General features: G+C 47.2%; 1 protein-coding gene across 1 annotated transcript in view; it reads left to right on the top strand.

Annotated features, from left to right (window-relative positions):
- Positions 1 to 2,520: 2,520 nt before the first annotated feature.
- The window catches only part of LOC140191509 (rho GTPase-activating protein 15-like), a 175,543-nt gene continuing 155,352 nt past the window's right edge, over positions 2,521 to 22,711 (top strand). The window contains exons 1-7 of the mRNA XM_072248961.1: positions 2,521 to 2,538; positions 6,671 to 6,796; positions 7,550 to 7,648; positions 9,819 to 9,954; positions 13,057 to 13,170; positions 17,491 to 17,589; positions 18,243 to 18,320. Of these exons, the coding sequence (XP_072105062.1) occupies positions 2,521 to 2,538; positions 6,671 to 6,796; positions 7,550 to 7,648; positions 9,819 to 9,954; positions 13,057 to 13,170; positions 17,491 to 17,589; positions 18,243 to 18,320 (670 nt within the window). The remainder of the gene's footprint in view (positions 2,539 to 6,670; positions 6,797 to 7,549; positions 7,649 to 9,818; positions 9,955 to 13,056; positions 13,171 to 17,490; positions 17,590 to 18,242; positions 18,321 to 22,711) is intronic.

Below are 22,711 nucleotides of genomic sequence, written 5' to 3' on the forward strand. Positions count from 1 at the left end.
TTAATCCTACTCGCCAAGGCCTTCTCATGTCACCTTCCAGCTCTCCTAAGTCTCTCCTTCTGCTCCCTCCTGGCTACCATGTAACTCTCTAGAGTCCTGCTTGACTCTTGTTTCTAATGAGGGCAAGCATTGAATCCTCAAGCATGGGGACACAGATTTGAGGTTTGTGGAGGTGGGGGAGTATTGGGCAAATAGTTAACACTGAAGAGTGTAGAGGCTTCTCTCAGAGGGAGGGGAATCTCTGGAATTCTCTGCCTCCTCTGAGGGGTGTGGAGGCAATATCACTAGTTAGAAAAGGAGGGAGATAAATATTTGCAAGCTCGGGAAGACTGATTGCTGCAGGGGATTTGGAACAGAAGAGGAGATGGGGCTTGGGGTAAATCAGCCATGATGATAATGTGGTGGGGCAGGATAGAGGGCTGTGGCTGACCACAGATCCTGTTTCCATATCTTTCTTCTCTGCATTGACCCTGCAAATGGTATCTACTGAATCTTCCTGAATAGGATAGGTGCTGGTGAAGTCTTGGAAAATTGTGTTCAGTTTTGATCACTCAGCTGCAGGGAGGATGACATGAAGCTTGAAAGAGTGCAGAGGAGATTTATGAGGATGTTAAAGATGAGGAGTACCTTTACTTGTCACCTGCACATTGAAGCATCCAGTGAAATGCATTGTTTATGTCAACAAACAACACAGTCCGAGGATGTGCTGGGGGCAGCCCGCAAGAGTCACCATGCTGCTGGAGCCAATATAGCATGCCCACAACATACCCTTACTAACCCATACATCTTTGGAATGTGGGAGGAAACCCACACAGTCACAGGGAGATATTTAATTAAATCCCGATAACCAATGCTGTAGAGCGTTAAGCTAACCACTACACTACCATACCGTCCGGGGCTCGAGGCACCAAGTTATGGAGAGGGGTTTGGGCAGGTTGAGATTTTTGTTATTGGAGCCTAGGAGACTGAGAGGTAACCTTATCGAGATGTATAAAATCATGAGGGGCATAGATAGGACGTACACAGCCTTTTCCCCAGGGTTGAGGAATCAAAAACTAGAGGGCACAGGTTTAAGGTGAGAGGGGAGGGGGGGGAATTTAATAGGAATCTGAACATAGAACAGTACAGACTCTTCAGTGCATGATGTTGTGGTACCTACAATCAATCTAACCCTTTCCTCTAAAACAGCCAATCTTCCTACATCCATGTGCCTATCTAAGAGCCTCTTAGACGTCCATATTGTATCAGTCTCCACCACCACATCTTACAGTATGTGGCAGGAACTTTCCACTCTCTGTGTTTAAAAAAAACACTTTCTGTGTAAAAAAAAATCTACCCCTGACATGAGATTTTACAAATGCTGGAAATCCAGAGTAACACACACACACACACACACACACACACAAAATGCTGGAGCAACTCAGCAGGTCAGGCAGCATCTATGGAAAGGAATAAACAGTCAATGTTTCGGGCTGAGAACCTTCATCAGGTGTCCCCTAAACTTTCCTCCCCTCACCTTAAAATGGATATCCTCTGGTATTGGCCATTGCTGTCCTGGGTAAAAGGCTCTGGCTGTCCACTCATAATCTTATGCCTCTATCAAGTCATGTCTCAGCCTCCTTCGCTCCAAAGGGCAAAGCCCAAATTTGCTAACCTTTCCTCATAAGACATGCTCTCTAATCCAGGTTGTGTCCTGGTAAATCTCCTCTGCACCCTCTCTAAACCTGAGGCAACAATCCCCGAGGATGATCCGTTTCTGGAACAAGCTGCCAGAGGAACTGGTTGAGGCAGGTACATGAACAACATGTGCAGTTCTGGTCTCCTTACTTGAGGAAGGATATGGAGGCTTTGGAGGCGGTGCAGAGGAGGTTCACCAGGTTGTTCCAGAGATGAAGGGATTATTTTATGAGGAGAGATTGAGTCACCTGGGACTGTACACACTGGAATTCAGAAGAATGAGAGGAAATCTTGCAGGAACGTATAAAATTATGAAAGGGATAGATGGATGGAGGCAGGAAGGTTGTTTCTACTGGTGAGTAAGACTAGAAATAGGGGACTCAAGATTAAGGGGAGTAGATTTAGGATGGAGATGAGGAGAAACTGCTTTTCTCAGAGTGTAGTGAATCATGTGGAGTTCTCTGCCCAGGGAAGCAGCAGAGGCTAACCTCATTAAATATAGTTAAGATACAGTTGGATAGATTTTTGCAGAGATGGGGAATTAATGGTTATGGAGGAGGGGCAGGTAGGTGGAGATGAATCCATGGCCTGATCAGCAATGATCTTATTGAATGGTGGAGCAGACTCGATGGGCCAGATGGCCGACTCCTGCTCCTGTATCTTATGTTCTTATGAAAGACATGTGGACATGTCCATGGATAGGAAAGGTTTAGAGGGATATGGGACAAACACAGGCACAGGACAGGTTTGTTAGAGCTGTTGGGGAGGGTTTAAATTATTTTGGCAGGGGATGGGAAACACAGTGAAGGGACACAGGATAGGACAGATGGTAAAAAGGCAAAGATGGCGTGCAGTCAGACTGTGAGGAAGGGCAGGCAGATGGTAGGACAAAATTGTAGCCAGCAGGGTGAGTAACAGTGCATTAGGGATACTGAATCAAATAGGGGTAGCAAATACAGTGCTCAAAGTGTTTTAACTCAATGCACGGAGTATGAGAAATACAGTAGATGATCTTGTTGCACTATTACAGATTGTTGGGTATGATGTTGTGGATATCACCAAATCGTGGCTGTAGGATAGTTGTAGTTGGGAGCTAAATGTCCAAGGTTACATGTTGTATCGGAGGGATAGGAAGGTAGGAAGAGGGGATGGCGTGGCTCTGCTGGTAAAGAATGGCATCAAATCAGTAGAAAAGTGTGACATAGGATTGTGACGTAGGATCGGAAGATGTTGAATCCTTAGGGGTTGAGTTAAGAAACTCCACGGGTAAAAGGACCCTGATTTTTTTTTAGGCATGTCGTACCAGACATTCAGCCATTCTTGTCTGGCACGTGGTGTCAGGATTAACTGGGTCACGTTATGAACATTCCTGACTCGACCCTTGTATTTTTTATGAGGCCGAGTGGCTAGCTCGACACTCAACCCGGCACGAATGGAAAGTGTGCTCGGGGGTGGCCCGACCTGGATTCGAACTCGGGATCGATCTCACTGCGCCACCAGCTGGCCCTGATGGCAGTTATATACAGGCCTCCCAACAGTGGCTAGCATGTGAACCACAGGTTACAACAGGAAATAGAAAAGGTGTGTCAAAAGTACAATGTTATGATGCTCATGGGAGATTTTAACATGCAGGTTGATTGGGGAAAATCAGATTGGAAATGGATCTCAAGGGAGTGAATTTGTTAAATGCCTGTGAGATGGCTTTTTAGAGCAATTCATTACTGAGCCTACTAGGGGATCAGCTACACTGGATTGGGTGTTATGTAATGAACCAGAGGTGATCAGAGAGCTTAAGGTAAAAGAACCCTTAGAGGTAGTGATCACAATATGAATGAGTTCAACTTGAAATTTGAAAGGGAGAAAGTAAATTCTGATTTAGCAGTATTTCAGTGGAGTAAAGGAAATTAGTGGTATGAGAGGGGAGTTGGCCAAAGTAAATTGGAAGGAGATGCTGGCAGGGATGACAGCAGAGCAGCAATGGCGTGAGTTTCTGGGGAAAATGAGGAAGGTACAGGATAGATGTATTCCAAAAACAAAGAAATACTCAAATGGTAAAATAGTACAACTGCGGCTGACAAGGGAAGTCAACGCTAATGTAAAAGCAAAAAAGAGGGCCTACAACAAAGCAAAAATTAGCGGGAAGATAGAAGATTGGGAAGTTTTAAAAACCTACACAAAGCAACTAAACGAATCATTAGGAGGGAAAAGATGAAATATGATAGTAAGCTAGTAAACAATATCAAGATGATTAGAAAAAACTATTTCAAGTATATAAAAATTAAAGAGAGATGAGAGTGGATATAGGACCACTAGAAAATGAGGCCGGAGAAGTAACAGGGGACAAGGAGATGGCTGATGAACTAAATGAGTATTTGGAATCAGTCTTCACTGTGGAAGACACTAGGAGAGCGCCAGATGTTGAAGGGTGTGAAGGAAGAAGAGTGAGTGAAGTTACTATTATAAGGGAGAAGGTGCTCAAAAAGCTGAAAGACCTAAAGGTACATAAGTCACCCGGATCAGATGAACTGCACCCTAGGATTCTGAACGAGATAGTGATAGAGATTGTGGAGGCATTTGTAATGATCCTTAAAGAATCATTGGACTCTGGCATGGTGCCAGAAGACTGGAAAATTGCAAATGTCACTCCACTCTTTAAGAAAGGAGGGAGGCAGAGAAAGGAAATTATAGACCAGTTAGCCTGACCTCAGTGACTGGGAAGGTGTTGGAGTCAATTGTTAAGGATGAGGTTATGGAGTACTTGGTGACACAGGACAAGATAGGACAAAGTCAGCATGGTTGCTTAAAGGAAAATCTTGCCTTAACCAGTGGAAATTTTTTTAGGAGATTACAAGGTAGGATAGATAAAGGGGATGCCGTGGATGTTGTATATTTGGACTTTTGGAAGGCCTTTGACAAGGTGTCACATATGAGGCAAGTTAAGAGCCCATGGTATTATAGAAAAGTTACTGGCATGTTTAGAGCACTGGCTTATTGGTAGGAGGCAACGAGTGGGAATAAAAGGATCCTTTTCTGGTTGACTGCCAGTGACCAGTGGCGTTCTGCAGGAGTCGGTGATGGGACCGCTTGTTTTTATGCTGTATATCAATGATGGAATTGACGGCTCTGTTGCCAAGTTTGCAGATGATATGAGGATTGGTGGAGGGGTAGGTAGTGCTGAGGAAACAGGTAGACTGCAGAAGGACTTAGACAGATTAGGAGAATGGGCAAGAAAGTGGCAAATGATACAATGCTAGAAAATGCATGGTCATGCACTATGGTAGAAGAAATAAGTGTGCAGACTATTTTCTAAACAGGGAGAAAATCCAAAAATTTGAGATACAAAGGGACTTGGGAGTCCTTGTGCAGAGCACCCTAATAGTTAACTTGCAGATAGAGTTAGTAGTGAGGAAGGCAAATGTAATGTTAGCATTCATTTCAGGAGGTCTAGAATACAAGAGCAGGGATGTGATGCTGAGGCTTTATAAGGCACTGGTGAGGCCTCACGTTGAGTATTGTGAACAGTTTAGGGCTCCTTATAGAAGAAAAGATGTGCTGGCATTGGAGAGGGTCCAGAGGAGGTTCACAAAGATGATTCCAGGAATGAAAGGGTTATCATACGAGGAACGTTTGATGGCTCTGGGTCTGTACTCATTGGAATTCAGAAGGATGAGGTGGGAACCTTTCGAATGTTAAAAGGTCTAGACAGAGTAGATGTGGAAAGGTTGTTTCCCATGGTGGGGGAGTCAAGGGCACGAGGGCACAGCCTCAGGATAGAGGAGCGTCCATTTAAAACAGAGAGGTGGAGAAATTTTTTTAGCCAAAGGATGGTGAATTATCTGCAGCTTAATGTGTAAAAGACTAAGGAGCTGGTGGTGGATCTGAGGAGGGCTAAGGCACCGGTGACCCCTGTTTCCATCCAGGGGGTCAGTTCAGTGTGGACATGGTGGAGGATTACAAATACCTGGGGATATGAATTGACAATAAACTGGACTGGTCAAAGAACACTGAGGCTGTCTACAAGAAGGGTCAGAGCCGTCTCTATTTCCTGAGGAGACTGAGGTCCTTTAACGTCTGCCGGACGATGCTGAGGGTGTTCTACGAGTCTGTGGTGGCCAGTGCTATCATGTTTGCTGTTGTGTGCTGGGGCAGCAGGCTGAGGGTAGCAGACACCAACAGAATCAACAAACTCATTCGTAAGGCCAGTGATGTTGTGGGGATGGAACTGGACTCTCTAACGGTGGTGTCTGAAAAGAGGATGCTGTCCAAGTTGCATGCCATCTTGGTCAATGTCTCCCATCCACTATATAATGTACTGGGTGGGCACGGGAGTACATTCAGCCAGAGACTCATTCCACCAAGATGCAGCAGTGAGCGTCATAGGAAGTTATTCCTGCTTGTGGCTATCAAACTTTACAACTCCTCCCTTGGAGGGTCAGACACCCTGGGCTAATAGGCTGATCCTGGACTTATTTCCTGGCATAACTTACATATTATTATTTAATTATTTATGGTTTTATATTGCTATATCTATACTCTATTCTTGGTTGGTGCAACTGTAACGAAACCCAATTTCCCTTGGGATCAATAAAGTATGACTATGACTATGACTATTTGTGGAATTTGTTGCCATGTGCAGCTGTGGAGGCCAGATTGCTGGGTGTATTTAAGGCAGAGATTGATAGGTTCTTGACTGGCCACAGCATCAAGGGTTATGGGGAGAAGGCCGGGAACTGGAGTTGAGGAGGAGGAGAAAAAAAGGATCAGCCATGATTGAATGGCGAAGCAGACTCGATGGGCCAGATGGCCCAATTCTACTCCTATGTCTTATCCCTTGTGTCTTATGGTCTAAACAGACTGGTTTAGATGGGAATCTGGTTCAATATGGACCGGTTCGGCCAAAGGGCCTGTTTCTGTGCTGCGTGACTCTATGACTATGAGGAAGGGATCATTGTTAGTCGAGTAGCAAAGTGGCTCCCATTTCCTGTCTTCCCAGGTGATTTCTGTTCAAATCTGTGTCCTTCTTGATCAACAGAGTGATCGTCCAGAGAGCAGCGTGGACCTGCGAGGATCCCTGATCGAGTGGACCAAGGAGATGTCCAGCAAGAAGAACGTCTTCCGGGTATGCCTCTCAGTGTAATGCCCTACTAAGTCATTATTCCATGGCCCCAAGCCCACAGCTCTCTGAAAGTGGTCACTCAAGGAGATAGGATGAGAAGGCTGGCATTCAAGGGTTGGGGTGCTGAGTATGAGAGTCAGAAAGTCATGATGAAGCTGTACAAAAATGTGCTGGAAATCACCAGGTGTCGGGGAGGTTAAGGGGGACACTGAATGGGGACGTTGGAAATCACCGGGTGTTGGGGAGGTTGAGGGGGAGACTGAACGGGGACGCTGGAAATCACCGGGTGTTGGGGAGGTTAAGGGGGAGACTGAATGGGGACGTTGGAAATCACCGGGTGTTGGGGTGGTTAATGGGGAGACTGAATGGGGACGTTGGAAATCACCGGGTGTTTGGGAGGGTAAGGGGGAGACTGAATGGGGATGTTGGAAATAACCGGGGGTGGGGAGGTTAATGGGGACACTGAATGGGGACGCTGGAAATCACCGGGTGTCGGGGAGGTTAAGGGGGAGACTGAATGGGGACATTGGAAATCACCAGGTGTTGGGGAGGTTAATGGGGACACTGAATGGGGATGTTGGAAATCACCGGGTGTTGGGGAGGGTAAGGGGATGAACTGCTTGGTCTAGATATGTGTCCAACACACCCTCACGGAGTGAATCAAGCATGTAAATGACTACTCCCAGTCCCAGTCTGAGCCCAGCACCCTGCCTGCTCTTCCCTGCTTAACTCAGAGCCCTTCTCTCTCCATTTCAGTTGCGTACGGTTACAGGGAACGAGTACCTGCTTCACGCAGAGAACGAGGACTACATCAGCGATTGGTACAAGACCATCAAGCGGGTCATTGAGACCTTGGTGAGTCCCCATCTTCATTTGCAAGTCAGTGAGTTAGGTATTACGCATGCGCGGAGCAAGAACGAGTCAAGTTAGCTACTGAAAAAGCTGGGTTATGTACAATGTGGGAACAACCAACTGGGCCTGCCGAGATGAAAACATGTGCACTTGAAAGCCTGCGCAAAAACTAGAGAGAATCCTCCATGTGTATGAGGCCGAATTGAATTATTGCGCAAAAGATCAACCGCACGCACATTTACCACATTCTTGCAATCGATACGATGCGGTTCATCCCTCCCGCTATAGATGGGAACCACAGAGGAAGGAAATAACTGAGAAAAAAACATGAAATGTCCATCCTGCTTGGTACTGATGAAGTGGCCGGTGCACCCCGTGGACCGCCACTGGAGGGCAGCTTCTCTCTATGCCTTCCTGGTGAATCTTCTCTTGGTGAAGCGTTCTTGGTTCATGTGCAGGGACGCCAGATTCATCAGCGGAGGACGCTGCTGTCGCTTCCCTGAGACCCTGTCAGATCACTGGCCAGTATGATCAAATATCGCCGTTTGTCAGCTCAAATTCTGCCACTCGACCGTGATAATGCCAGACGGCTTCATTCTTTCTGGGAGACGCGCGTGTAGACTGTGTGTGTGTGTGTTTGGCACCAAACATTCACAACCTTTGCTTCATGGCCTCTTGCTTGTCGCAAATTCGCTCCTGGACAGCTGGCTGTAGGTGATCTAATCTGGTGTGTGAAGTGCGCTTAATTCGGCGGGCGAGGCACCTGTGAATTCGTTTGGGATCGCCCGATAATGGAAAAGAAAACGGCTTAATTTTGTCAGGTCCGCCCGTGTTGGTTTAGAAAGATCTTGTTTCACTGTTTGCACTGCTCGCTCTGCCAGGCAAATTAATATTGCGTGATATGGACCCATAACATTCTTTTCCACAAACACCTTGAATTATTTATTTATTTATTGATATAAAGCATGGAATTGACTCTTCCAGACTTTCAGGGCCACGCCTCCCAGCAATCCCGCAATTTAATCCTAGCATGAGCACAGGACAATTTACAATCACCAATTAACCTACCAACCGGTATGTCTTTGGAATGTGAGGGGAAACCCAAGCACCCGGAGGAAACCCACATGGTCACAGGGAGAACATACAAACTCCTTACACACAGGGAGGTTGGAGGAGTTTGAGAAGGGTACCAAATGGAAATCGCTGGCCGTTGGTGAAGTTCAAGGAGAACAGTGAAATGGAAATTTCTATAGCATCACACAATGGCACAGAGTATACCTCAGTACATGTGGCAACAATAAGGCAAATGCCAATTTACTCACCCTGCTTCCCTGGGTGGAGTTAGTCCATGTACTACCACATTACCTCTTCACTGTCTACAGGTCAGCGGTGTGATGGAACACTCCCCAGTTGCCTGGGTGGAGTTAGTCCATGTACTCCACATCCACCACATTACCTCTCCACCGTCTACAGGTCAGGACTAATACTCCCCACTTGCCAGGGTGGAGTTAGTCCATGCACTCCACATCTGCTACATTAAATCTCCACCATCTACAGGTCAGGAGGTTAGTCCATGCTCTTCGCATCCGCTACATTACCCCACCACAGTCTACAGGTCAGGAGAGTTTTGGAACTCTACCCACTTGCGGCATGTGAATGAGGTTCCAACAGTCCCATGAAGCTTGATCCCATCCAGAACAACGCATCCTGCTCAATCGGCACCCCATCCCACCTCAGCTGTAAACACCACCGACACCCAGTGACTGCAGTGTTCAAAACGCACCATGGTCACTCGCCCGCCCTTCTCTGACAGCCCTCCTAAACCCCACACCTCTTCCACCCAGAATGAATGAGGGGTGTGGGCACAGAGAAACACTGCCACATTTTCCACCTCCCTTCCATCCTGACTGGGATATACATTGACCCTCCCATCCCTGTGTAAATCAAGGGAACTCCCTCCTTGACTGCGGGAGCACTTTCACTACATGGATGGTGGGGATTCAGAGGGACGTTTATCTCCCTCCCCCTCCAAACCTTCCTTGAAGTTGGGGGGGGGAAGGTGAATAGCAGGTGTAATAAAGTGTGGAAAGGGGCTGGTGTTTGATAGTTCACTCAGCCTGACCTTCCTCCCTCCCCCCACCATGCTCCTGTTCCCCTCAACCGGTGATCCTAGGATCGTGAGAACCCCCTAGACTCCCCCATCGTCTACTCACTGCGGCGGACGGCCAGTGCGGAACTGCTGGAGTGCAGCGGGGATGAGGAGGAGAGTCCGAACCAGGACAGACCAAAGGAGAGCCGGCGAACTTCGCGTGAGTCACTTCCCTCTGCCTCTCTGCCATGTTCCCTTCCCTCTGATACCTTTCCACCCCAGGTTCCAGAACCTATCTCCTCTGTGTCCATCTGTCTGTATCTCCCTCTTTCCTCTCTCCCTCTCCCCCTCTCCTCCTCCTTACCTTCCTCTCCTTCCCTCCCTCCTGCTCTTCCTCCCCCTCTCACTCGCTCGCTCCCTCCCTCCCTCTGTCCCTTGCTCCCTCCCTCCCTCCCTCCCTCTCTCCTTTAGCTGCCTGGACCTTTGGCCCATGGTATTGTGCTGACCTTTTAACCTACTCTAAAATGAATCTAACGCTTCTCTCCTGCGTCGCCCTCTATTTTGCTTTCATCCATGGGCCGATCTAAATGCCCCTCAAGTACCTACCTCTACCACCACCCTGGCAGTGTGTTCTACTCACTGAAAAATCTCTGTGTAAAAAGACCTACCACTGACATCACCCCCTACATTTTCCTGCAGTCACCTTAACTGTATGTCCCCTGGTATTAGTCATTGCCACCCTGGGAAAGCTTGTTATGTGCCTCTTATCATCTTGTACACCCCTATCAAGTCACCTCTCATCCTCCTTCACCCCAAAGAGAAAAGCCCCAGCTCACTCAGCCTACCTTCATAAGACACGCTCTCTAGTCCAGGCAGCACCCTAGTAAATCTCCTCTTCACCTTTTCGAAAGCTTCCACATCCTTCCTATAATAATGTGAACAGAACTGAACACACTATTGCAAACATGTTCTAACTAGGAGAGCTGCAACATTAGCTTACAGCTTTTGAACTCAATACTTTGACTAATGAAGGCCAACACAAAATACACCTTCTTAAAGACCTTGTCAATTTGTGTTGCAACTTTGGGGGATTTATGGTTGTGGACCCCAAGATCCCCTGTTCCTTCACTCTGCTAAGAATCCTGCTATTAACCCTGTACTCTTTGCCTTCAAATTTGACCTTCTAAAATGATTGACTTCACACTTTTGTGGATTAAACTCCATCTGCCACTTCTCAGCCCAGCTTTGCATCCTGTCAATGTCCCGTTGTAACCTAGAACAATGTTCAAAACTTCAAAGTTCAAAGTAAATTTATTATCAAAGAATCAATGATGGACGATCAACCAATGTGCATAAGAAGACAAACTGTGCAAGTACAAAAAATTTAAATAATGATAAATAAATAATATTGAGAACATGTGTTGTAGAGTCCTTGAAAGTGAATCCGTAGAATGTGGAATCAGTTCAGTGTTGAGGTGAGTGAAGTGAAGTTATGCACACTGGTTCAGGAGCCTAATGGTTGAAGGGTAACGACTTCCTGAACCTGGTGGTGTGGGACCAGAGGCTCCTGTACCTCCTTCCCAATAGCAGCAGTGAGAAGAGAGCATGGTCTGGATGGTGGGGGTCACTGATAATGGATGCTGCTTTCTTGCAGATGTGCTCAATGGGAGGGAGGCCTCTTCCTGAGATGGACTGGGCTGTATTCACTACTTTTTGTCTGTTGTTCCATTCCTTGGCATTGGTGTTTCCATACCAGGCCATGATGCAACCAGTAAGGATACTCTCCACTGTGCATCTCTAAAAATTCATTAAAGTTTTAGGTGACGTGCTGAATCTGCGCAAAAATATAAGAAAGTAGAGGTGAAGCCGTTCCTTCTTTGTAATGGCATTTACGTGCTGGGCCCAGGACAGGTCCTCTGAAATGATAACGCCAAGGAATTTAAAGTTATTGACCCTCTCCCCCTCTGATCCACTAATAAGGACACTCTACACTATCCACAAGACCACCAACCTTTCTGTCATCTGCAAACTTACTAACCCACCCTTCCACTTCCTGATCCAATTTATAAAAATCACAAAGAGCAGGGTCCCAGTGGAACATCACTGGTCACCGAACTCCAGGCAGAAAATGCTCCATCTACTGCCACCCTCTGCTTTCTGTATGCAGCCAATTCTGCCAAGTTTCCCTGGATCCCCTGCCTCCTGACTTTCTGGATGAGCCTCCCATGGGGAACCTTGTCAAATGCCTGACTAAAATCCATATACACCACATCCACTGCTCTACCTTCATCAATTTGTTTTGTTTCTTCCTCGAAAAAGTCAATCAGGCTCATAAGGCATGACCTGCCCCTCACAAAACCATACTAACTATCCCTAATCAGACTCTGCTTCTCCAAATGCTTGTAATTCCTGTCTTTAAGGATCCTCTCCAGTAGTTTGCCCACCGCTGATGTAAAACTCACTGGTCTATAATTTCCAGGATTATCCCAATTACCTTTCTTGAACAAAGAAATAACATTTGCCACCATTCAATCATCTGGAACTAGGATGCAAACACCATTGTCAAAGGCGCAGATATCCTTTCCCTCACTTTGTGCATCCATCTGAATTCTGTCCAGCCAGCTTTCCTGATCTGGCGACCTCCTACCTGCCCCTTGGCCATCTACAACCAACCCTGCCGACCTCAACGGCATCCACAGACTCTGCCCCACCAATCTATGCCGGAAAGAGTTCCAAAGACTCAAGTCACTACCCCCCCCCCCAATCTCCATCTGAAAAGGGCTATCAGATGCTCCTCATATGTTAACCCTTTCATTCCCAGGTTCATCCTTGTATAAACCTCTTCTGGGTCCTCTCCAATGGCAGCACATCCTTTCTTAGATAAGGGGCCCAAAACTGTTCACCTATTCCATGTGCTCTGACCAATGCCTAATGCAGCCTCAGCATTACATCCTTGCTTTTCTGTTCTAGTCCTCAAAGTAAGTGCTAACTTTGCATTTGCCTTCCTTACTAAGGACTCAATCTGCAAATTAACCTTCAGAGAACCCTCACCAGAACTCCCAAGTTCCTTTGCACATCTGATTTCTGAATTTGCTCCGTATTTAGAAAATAGTCTATGACTTTATTCCTTCTACCAAAGTGCAGGACCATACACTTCCATACACCGTATTCCATCTGCCACTTCTTTGCCAATTCTCCTGATGGAATGAAGGAGCCAGCTGCCTTTTCTTGCACCCTGCGCCTCCCCTTCTCCTCCCCCACCCCATGCCTAGACTCCCATCTCCCCAATTATGACCCCTCTCCCTCCTTCTTGTGTTGGCAGTGCGGAGAATGGGTTCAGACAGCTCGGAGAGGAAGCGGGTGAAGAACAGGATCAGGAAGTTCATCATGAAGAGACCGCCCCTCCAGACCTTGCAGGAGAAAGGCCTGATCAAAGGTAAATGGCTGGGGCTAACCATCCAAACCTTACCCACCACCCTCCTCCACTTCCTCAATCCCCCCTTCCCCACCTCCTTCATCTCCATCCACACCCTCAGCACAATCTACCCCTTCCCAACCGTCCACAAAACCAACTCCCTACCCTCTTTACCCTAATCATACCTCTTGACTCTCATGCCTGATCCCAATCCTTACACCAATCCCATCTCCCTTCTCTAAATCGTCTCCATCCCAATCCCATCCCATCCCAACTCCAAACCCATCCCTCTAACTCAATCTCATCTCCATGTCCCGATCCAATCTGTTTACCCTAATTCCAACTTCCTGCCCCATTCCTGCTGCCCAATGCCATCTCCATACACCAATCCCAACTCCCTACCTCAGTCCTATTTCCCTACCCTGCCCCAAATTGCTGCACAAACATTCAGCCCCAAACCCACGTTTCTACCTAATATCCCAACACAAATACGAGGGGTGATTGATAAGTTTGTGGCCTAAGGTAGAAGGAGTCAATTTTAGAAAACTTAGCACATTTATTTTTCCTACATTTACACACTCAGTCCAGTGGTTGTGGATCATACGGATCCCCTCTTTGTAGAAGTCAGTGTCTTGGAAGAAGGAGATGAGTTATTAAGTTCAAACTTTCTGCACATTGAACTGCACATGCATGTAACGAAAGCATCTTGGACCTCCAGGGAGAAGGAGTTGAGTTATACAGCTCTCATTACATGACACGTGCAGTTCAACTCGGAGTGAAAATGCAGAAAGTTTGAAGTTAATAACTCAACTCCTTCTACCTTAGGCCACAAACTTATCAATCACCCCTGCTGAGGACCACTTCTGGAGGTCCAAGACATCAATTTCTACAAAGAAGGGATTTGTATGCTCCACAACCGCTGGACTAAGTGTGTAAATGTAGGAAAAATAAATGTGCTAGGTTTCTAAAATTGACTAGTTCTACCTTAGGCCACAAACTTATCGATCACCCCTCATACCGTGCCCTAATCAAAACCTTTCTGAAAGTGTCCATGTCAAAGTGGAGTTTATTGTCACACACAGGTGCAATGAAAAACTTCAAGTTCAAGTTTAATTTTATTGTCATTCAACTGTACACATTAATACCGCCAACCAAGTCAATGTTACTCAAGATCAAGGTGCACACAGAGTTTCAAGTTCCTCGGTATACACATCACTGATGATCTCACCTGGACTGTTCACGCCGGCTTTGTGGCAGAAAAAGCACAACATCATCTCTTCCACCTCAGGGGACTGAAGAAGTTTGGCATGGGCCCCCTGATCCTCAAGACCTTTACAGGGGCACCATTGAGAGCATCCTGACTGGCTGTAACACCGCCTGGTATGGGAATTGCACCAACCTTGATCACTGGGCACTGCAGAGAGAGGTACAGACAGCCCAGCACATATGTGGGTGTGAACTTCCCTCCTTTGAGGACACTTACAGCAGCAGGTGCAGAGAGAAGGCCTGGAAGATCATTGGGGACACCAGTCACCCCAACCATAAACTGTTTCAGTTGCTTCTGTCTGGCAAATGGTACCACAGCATTAAGCCAGGACCAACAGGCTACGGGACAGCTTCTTTCTACAAGCCATTAGACTCTTAAATTCACATGTCTGTACATTGCGAAGGAGTCATAGTGCAAAGACTTTTACTCCCTCACGTTGTGGGATGAATGTAAGATTTAAATAAATTCCAGATACACAATACAGTATTCACAAGGGAAGCATGAATTCTACACAATTTTTACAAGGATGAACACAATTAGAACAAAAACAACATCCAGTGTAGTGTAAACTGGTCACAGTGTTGCTGTACTGAGATGGTGATGAGGGTTGTGCTGGTTGGTTCTGAATGGTTGAAGGGAAGTAGCTGTTCCTGGTGTGGGACTTCAGGTTTCTGTACCTCCTGTCCGATGGGAGCTGTGAAAAGATGGGATGGCCCGGATGGTGGGGATCTCTGATGACAGACATTGCCTTCTTGAGGCAGCACCTCCTGTAGACACTACCCATGGTGGGGAGGGAGGGATGTGTCCGTGATGTACTGGGCAGAGTCCACAACTCTCTGCAGCCTCTTACACTTCTGCACATAGAATTGCCATAACAGACTGGGATGCAACCAGTAAGGACACTTTCTGCTGTACATAGAATCCACCTATCTCTCTAACAGCCTCTTAAGCAGCTCTCATATAGAGTCATACAGCCATAGAAAAGTACAGTACAGAAACAGGCCCTTTGGCCCATCTAGTCTGTGCCAGACCAGTTAAACTGCCCACTCCCCTCGACCTGCACCAGGACCATAGTCTTCCATACCACTACCTTCCACCTTGCATAGACCACTTGTTGCACACTCTCACACCCCTCTGAATGAAGAACATTCCCCTCATGTTCCCCTTAAACTTTTCACCTTTCACCCTTAACCCATGACCTCCAGTTGTAATCCCACCCAATCTCAGTGGGGAAAGCCTGCTTGCATTTACCCTCATAATTTTGTATGGCTATCTAATCTCCTCTCAATCTTCTACATTCCAAGGAATAAAGTCTTATCCTATTCAATCTTTCCTTATACCTCAGGTCCTCCCGTTCTGGTAACATCTTTGTAAATTTTCTCTATACTCTTTCAACCCCATTTACATCTTTCCTGTAGGTAGGTGACCAAAACTGCACGTAATACTCCAAATTAGGCCTCACCAATGTCTTAGACAACTTCAACACAATATCTGAATTCCTGTACTCAGTGCTTTGATTTATGAAGGCCAATGTGTCAAAAGCTTTCTTTACTGCCCTATCTACCCATGATGCCACTTTCAATGAATTATGGACCTGTGTCCCTTTGTTGTACCACACTCTTCAGCACCCAACCATTCACTGTGTCTAGAAGAAAGGTCTCAGCCTGAAACATCGACTGTTTACTGTCTTAATCTGTCTGTTCTTCTCCAGTCTCCCTGCTTCCTCAACACAACCTGCCCTTCCACCTATCTTTGTATCATCCACAAACTTGGCTACAAAACCATACCCTTTCCTCACCTTAAATGCCACTGGTCACCGGCAGCCAACCAGAAAAATCTCCCTTTATTCCCACTCTTTGCCTCCTGCCAATCAGCCACTGCTTTATCCATGCTAGAATCTTTCCTGTAATACCATGGATGCATGGCTTGTTAAGCAGCCTCATGTGTGGCACCTTATCCAAGTACACAACATCAACGGAATCTCCTTTGTCTATCCTGCTTTTTATTTCTTTAAGGAATTCGAGCAGATTTGTCAGGCAAGATTTTGCCTTGAGGAAACCATGCTGACTATGACCTATTTTATCAGGAGCCTCCAAGTACCCCCAAACCACATCCTTAACAATCGACTGCAATATCTTCCTAACCACTGAGGTCAGACTAACTGGCCTATAGTTTCCTTTCTTCTGCCTCTCTCCCTTTTTGGAGTTACATTTGCAATTTTCCAGTCTTCCAAAACCATTCCAATATCTAATGCCTCCACAATCTCTTCAGCCACCTCTTTCAGAACCCTGGGGTGTAAACTTATCTACCTTCAAACCTTTCAGTTCCCCAAGAACCTTCTCCCTAGTAATGGTAACTTCACACACTTTATGACCTCTGACACCTGGAACATCCACCATAGTGTTAGTGTGTTCCATAGTGAAGACTGAGGCAAAATACTTATTCAGTTTGACCACCATTTCCTTGTCCTCCATTACTACCTCTCCAGCATCATTTTAATACAAGCTGTCTGCTCTATCTGTGCCTCTCATAGTCTTATAAATCTCTATCAAGTCTTCCCTCAGTCTTTGCCGCTCCAGAGAAAACAACCCAAGTTTGTCCCACCCTCTCCTAATAGCTCACGCCCTCTAATCCAGGCAGCATTGTGGTGAACCTCTTCTACTCCTTCTCCAAAGCCTCCACACCCTTCCTGTAATAGGGTGACCAGAACTGAATTGAATACTCAAGGATTAAAACTCAATTTTTTTCACATATATACATTTGCAGGTATTCAGTATCTGCTGAGGTGTGATGGCTCGATATGCCAACAACATAACTTCCCAACGCTAGAACTCAGTGCTTTGACTAATAAAGACAAGCATCTTTAGTGCCCTATCAACTTCTGTGGCCATTTTCAGGAAGCTGTGGACTTGGACCCTGGGATTCCTCGGTACATCAACACTGTTAGCAATCAGGTTTGCAGGAAGGTCAGAGGAACTGTTCTCTCCTCACTACTCCCCACACTTAACTTTTGGTTTGGGAAGGAGCAACCTATTGACGGACTCTCTCTCCCTCCCCTTCTCTCCTCTGTGAAGACCAAGTTTTTGGATGCCGTCTGGATGCCCTGTGTGAGCGAGAGAAAGCAACCGTACCCAAGTTTGTGCAGCTATGCATCAAGGCAGTAGAGAAGCGAGGTGAGATATGTGCTTGGACGTCTACTCTTCCCCTTTGTTGACTTCCCTATCAACGCCCTCTGCCACACCATTCCCCTGTCCAGCTCTTCTCTCCCTGTTGCCCCTTACACCCCCCACTCCTCTTTGCTGTCTCTCTCTCTCACATTCCCTGTCTTAACCCAATCCCTTTCCTACTCTTCTACTCTTTCTGATTGCCGACTCACACCCTCCACCCTTCCTCTTCGCCACTCTCATCTCTTGCTCTCCTTCTTCCAAACTTTCTTCTCACATGCACACAAACTCTCCCTCTTCTTTTCTCTCTCCCCCCTCTATCTGCTCCACTCTCCCTCTTTTTCTCTCCTGCTCCCCTTTTTACTCTCTCTCTCAATCCATCCCTCTTTTACCCACTCTCATGGGTATCCCCTTCTCTTTTTCTCCCTCTCTCTTTCTCCTTTCTACCTACCTTCTCACCAACCCACCAGCTGTGCAGTCTTTATTCCACCCTCTCATCTTTTCCCCTCAGCCCCTTTCTGTCCCTACTTCTCCCCCTTCACACTTTTCCCCTATCTCCCCCTCTCTCCTCTTCCCTCTATCCCCCACTCACTTCCCCTCATCCACTCACTATCTGTAAAGCCCCAGCCTTCACTTTTACCACCCTCTCTCCCCACATCCAGGGCTGGATGCAGACGGGGTGTACCGAGTCAGCGGAAACCTGGCCGTGATACAAAAGCTGCGGTTTATCGTCGATCATGGTGAGTGAGCCCAGGGATCGCAGGGAGGGAGGGGTGTCAGTCCGAAAGAATGGGAGCTTTGGAAATCACCATGTGTTGGGGAAGGTTAAGGGAGTTTCTGAAGGGCCTGTGGGAGGGCGGTACATTCAGGCTGGCGCCCACCAGGAGAAACTCCTGTTCCAGCTCTGGACACAGACGGACGTGGGAACGAGACATTCAGCTCTTGCTGTCATTCCAGGGAGACTGGAGAGACCGAAACTCCTCCTTCCAAAGCCTCCTCCTCCTCCTCTCGCCCCTCCCACTCCTTTCTCCCTCTATCCAATCACTCTCCCTTTCTTTCTTTCCCCACAATCTCTCACTGACTCCGCTCCTCCCATTGCCTTCCCCCTCTCCATCCCCTCTCCTTCCCCCTTCTCCGCCACACCTCTTCCTCCCTCTCCTCCCCTCCCCCTCTCCCTGCTCCTCTCTCTCCTCCAACCCCTCCTCTTCCCTCTCCTCCTCTCCTATTCCCCTCTTCCTCCACCTCCCTCTCCCCTCCTCTACTCCCATCTCAGCCCCTCTCCAACCTCTCTCTCTCCTCCTCCTCTCTCCTCTTCTCTCTCACCTCTTCTCCTCCCTCCCCTTCTCCACATCCCTTCCTCCTCCTCCCTCTCCACTTACGTCCCTTCTTCTCCCCTCCTATCCTCCTCTACGCCCTCCCCCCTTCTCCATCCCTTCTTCTCCCCTCCTATCCTCCTCTACGCCCTCCCCCCTTCTCCTCTCTGCTTCTCCCCTCCTATCCTTCTCTACACCCTCCCCCCCTTCTCCTCTCTGCTTCTCCCCTCCTATCCTCCTCTACGCCCTCCCCCCTTCTCCTCTCTGCTTCTCCCCTCCTATCCTCCTCTACGCCCTCCCCCCTTCTCCTCTCTGCTTCTCCCCTCCTATCCTCCTCTATGCCCTCCCCCCTTCTCCTCTCTGCTTCTCCCCTCCTATCCTCCTCTACGCCCTCCCCCTTCTCCTCTCTGCTTCTCCCCCCCATCCTCCTCTACGCCCTCCCCCCCTTCTCCTCTCTGCTTCTCCCCTCCTATCCTCCTCTACGCCCTCCCCTTCTCCTCTCTGCTTCTCCCCTCCTATCCTCCTCTACGCCCTCCCCCCTTCTCCTCTCTGCTTCTCCCCTCCTATCCTCCTCTACGCTCTCCCCCCCTTCTCCTCTCTGCTTCTCCACTCCTATCCTCCTCTACGCCCTCCCCCACTTCTCCTCTCTGCTTCTCCCCTCCTATCCTCCTCTACGCCCTCCCCCCCTTCTCCTCTCTGCTTCTCCCCTCTTTCGCCTTTCTCTCTCTGCCGCTCTCTCTCTACTTCTCTATAGCTCGCTCTCTCTACCAATTTCTGAATTTCTTTTCTCTTTACCCATCTCAACCTCTCTCTTTCTCTCTGCCTCCTCACCCTCTGCATATATCAAACACCGCTCTTTTGACACACCATCCCTGACTGCCAGCATTTGCTGTGGGAAGGGGGGGGGCATAAGGGTGGGGAGTGGGAGGGACAATTCGGAACTGACCACAGTTACAAAAGACATCAAAACTTGCTGGTAAGGTGGAACAGTGATGTTGATTATTCAAGATCACAGAAAGATATAGATCAACTGGGGGAGTGAGCTGAGGAATGGCAGTTGGAATTTATCCCCAACAAATATGAGGGTTGCACTTCCGGAAGTTAAGCCAGCGCAGGATCTACACAGTAAATGACAGGGCCCTGTGTAGTTTTGCAGGGCTGAGAGACCAATAGCTACAAGTAAGTAGTTCCCTGAAAGTGGTGGCACTGGTGAGGAAGACATTTGGCACGCTTGCCTTCATCAGTCAGGACACTGAGTACAGGAATTGGAAACCAAATTGCAGCTGTACACGATACTGGTAGACCGCACTTGGACAATTGTGTTCAGTTCTGGTTGCCCTACTATAAGACATAAGAACAGAATTAGGCCATTTGGCCCATCGAGTCTGCTCCGCCATTCCATCCTGGCTGATTTATTTTCCCTCTCGACTCCATTCTCCTGCCTTCTCCCTGTAAACTTTGATGCCCTTATTAATCAAGAATCTACCAATTTATGTTTTAAATATACTGACTGATCTGGCCTCCACAGTCATCTGTGATAATGAATTCCACAGATTTTACCACCTTCTGCCTCAAGAAATTCCTTCTCATCTCTGTTCTAAATGGACATCCTTCTGTTCTGAGGCTGTGCCCTCTGTTTCTCAACTCTCCCACTATAGGAAACATCCTCTGCTCGTCCACTCTATCTAGAGCTTTCAATATTTGATACACTTCAGTGAGATCCCCTCTCAATCGAGTACAGGCCCAGAGCCATCAAACACTTTTCATACGTTAACCCTTTAATTCCTGGGATAATTCTTGTAAACCTCCTCTGAACTTGAATGCCAGCACATTCTTTCTCAGATAACTGCTCACAATTTTCCAAGTGCAGTCAGACCAATGCCTTATAAAGTCTCTGCATTACATCCTTGCTCGTGTGTTCGCGTCCTCACAAAATGAATGCTAACATTGCACTTGCCTTCCTCACCACTGACTCAACCTGCAAGTTAACCTTTATAGAATCCTGCACGAGCATTCCCAAGTCCCTTCGCACCTCTGATTTCTGAATTTGCTCCCCATTTAGAAAGTAGTCTTTGCCTTTATTCCTACTGCCAAAGTGCATGACCATGCACTTCTCGACACTATATTCCATCTGCTACTTCTTTACCCATTCTCCTAATTTATCCAAGTCCTTCTGTAGCCCCTCTGCTTCCTCAACACTACCTAGCTTTCTATTTTCCACAAACTTGGTCACCAATTCAATCATCCAAATCATTGACATACAACGTGAAAAGAAGTGGCCCCAGCACTGACCCCTGCAGAACACCACTGGTCCCCAGCACTGACCCCTGCCGAACACCACTGGTCCCCAGCACTGACCCCTGCAGAACACCACTAGTCACCAGCACCCAACCAGAAAAGATCTCTTTTATTCTCATGCTTTGCCTCCTGCCAGTCAGACAATCTTCTATCCATCGAATATCTTTCCTGTAATACCCCATGCTCTTTTCTTGTAATATCAGCCTCATGTACAGCACTTCGTCAAAGACCTTCTGAAAATCCAAGTAAACAACATCCACTGATTCTCCTTTGTCTGTCCTGCTTGTTACTTCCTCAAAGAATTCCAGCAGACTGGTCAGGCAAGATTTCCCCTCACTGAAACCATACTGACTTCGACCTATTTTACCACGTGCCTCCAAGTACTCCAAATCTCATCCTTAATAACGGACTCCAACATCTTTCTAACCACTGAATTCAGGTCAACTAGCCTATATTTTCCAGTCTTTAGCCTCCCTCTGTTCTTAAAGAGTAGACTGACATTTACAATTTCCAGTCCTCCAGAACTACTTTAGAACTTAGTGATTGTTGAATGATCACTGCCTGTTACGGGTTCCTTTACCTTAAGCTCTCTTATCAAATTTGGTTCATGACCTGGCTGGTGGCATTGTGGCATCAGTTTCGGACTTCGGGACAAAAGGTCCCGAGTTTGAATCGAGCCGGCTCCCCTGCACGCTTTCCATCCGTGCTGGGTTACAAGCTGGTGATCTCTTTGGAAACTCACCCGGCAGAAGGCAATGGCAAACCACTGCTGTAACTGTAATTCGGTTCCCCACTACGTCAGAAACTCCGGAGAAACTCCGGTTGCGATGTACCTTTCCTTTCCTTCATTACACAACACCCAATCCAGAATTGCCTTTCCCCTAGTGGGAAAGCTGATCTAAAAAGCCATTTCATAGGCATTCTACAAATTCCCTTTCTTGGGATCCAGCATATTGAAATCCCCTATGACTATCGTAACATTATTACATGCCTTTTCTATTTCCCATTGAAATTTGTACCCACACCCTGGCTACAGTTCAGAGGCCTGTATACAATTCCCATCAAGGTCTTTGTTAGGATGGGATTGAGCTGGAGAGGGTGCAAAAAGATTCACCAGGATATATCCAGGATTGAAGGTCTTGAGTTATAAGAGGAGACTGAATAGGCTGGGTCTTTTATCCCTGGAGCAAAAGAGGCAGAGGGATGATCTATAGAGGTTCATAAATAATAAGGGATGCAGATAAGGTGGATGGTCATAGTCTATTTTCTGTCGGGGCTGGGGAGTCTAAAAGTAGAGGCCATAAGTTTAAGGTAAGAGGGAGAGATTTAAAGGGGTCCTGAGGTGTAATTCCTCACCATGAAGGAGGTGAGTATATCAAACAAGATGCCAGAGGCATTTGGAGAATAAAGATTTAAATGGGCCAAATGCAGGCAAATGGGACTGGTTCAAGAATAGCAGAGGGAATTCCATCAGCTGGGTAAATGGGCTGAGGAATGGCAGATGGAGTTGAATGTGGATA

This window comes from Mobula birostris, chromosome X, assembly GCF_030028105.1.
Source record: "Mobula birostris isolate sMobBir1 chromosome X, sMobBir1.hap1, whole genome shotgun sequence".
In the NCBI taxonomy this organism is placed as follows: Eukaryota; Metazoa; Chordata; class Chondrichthyes; order Myliobatiformes; family Myliobatidae; genus Mobula; species Mobula birostris.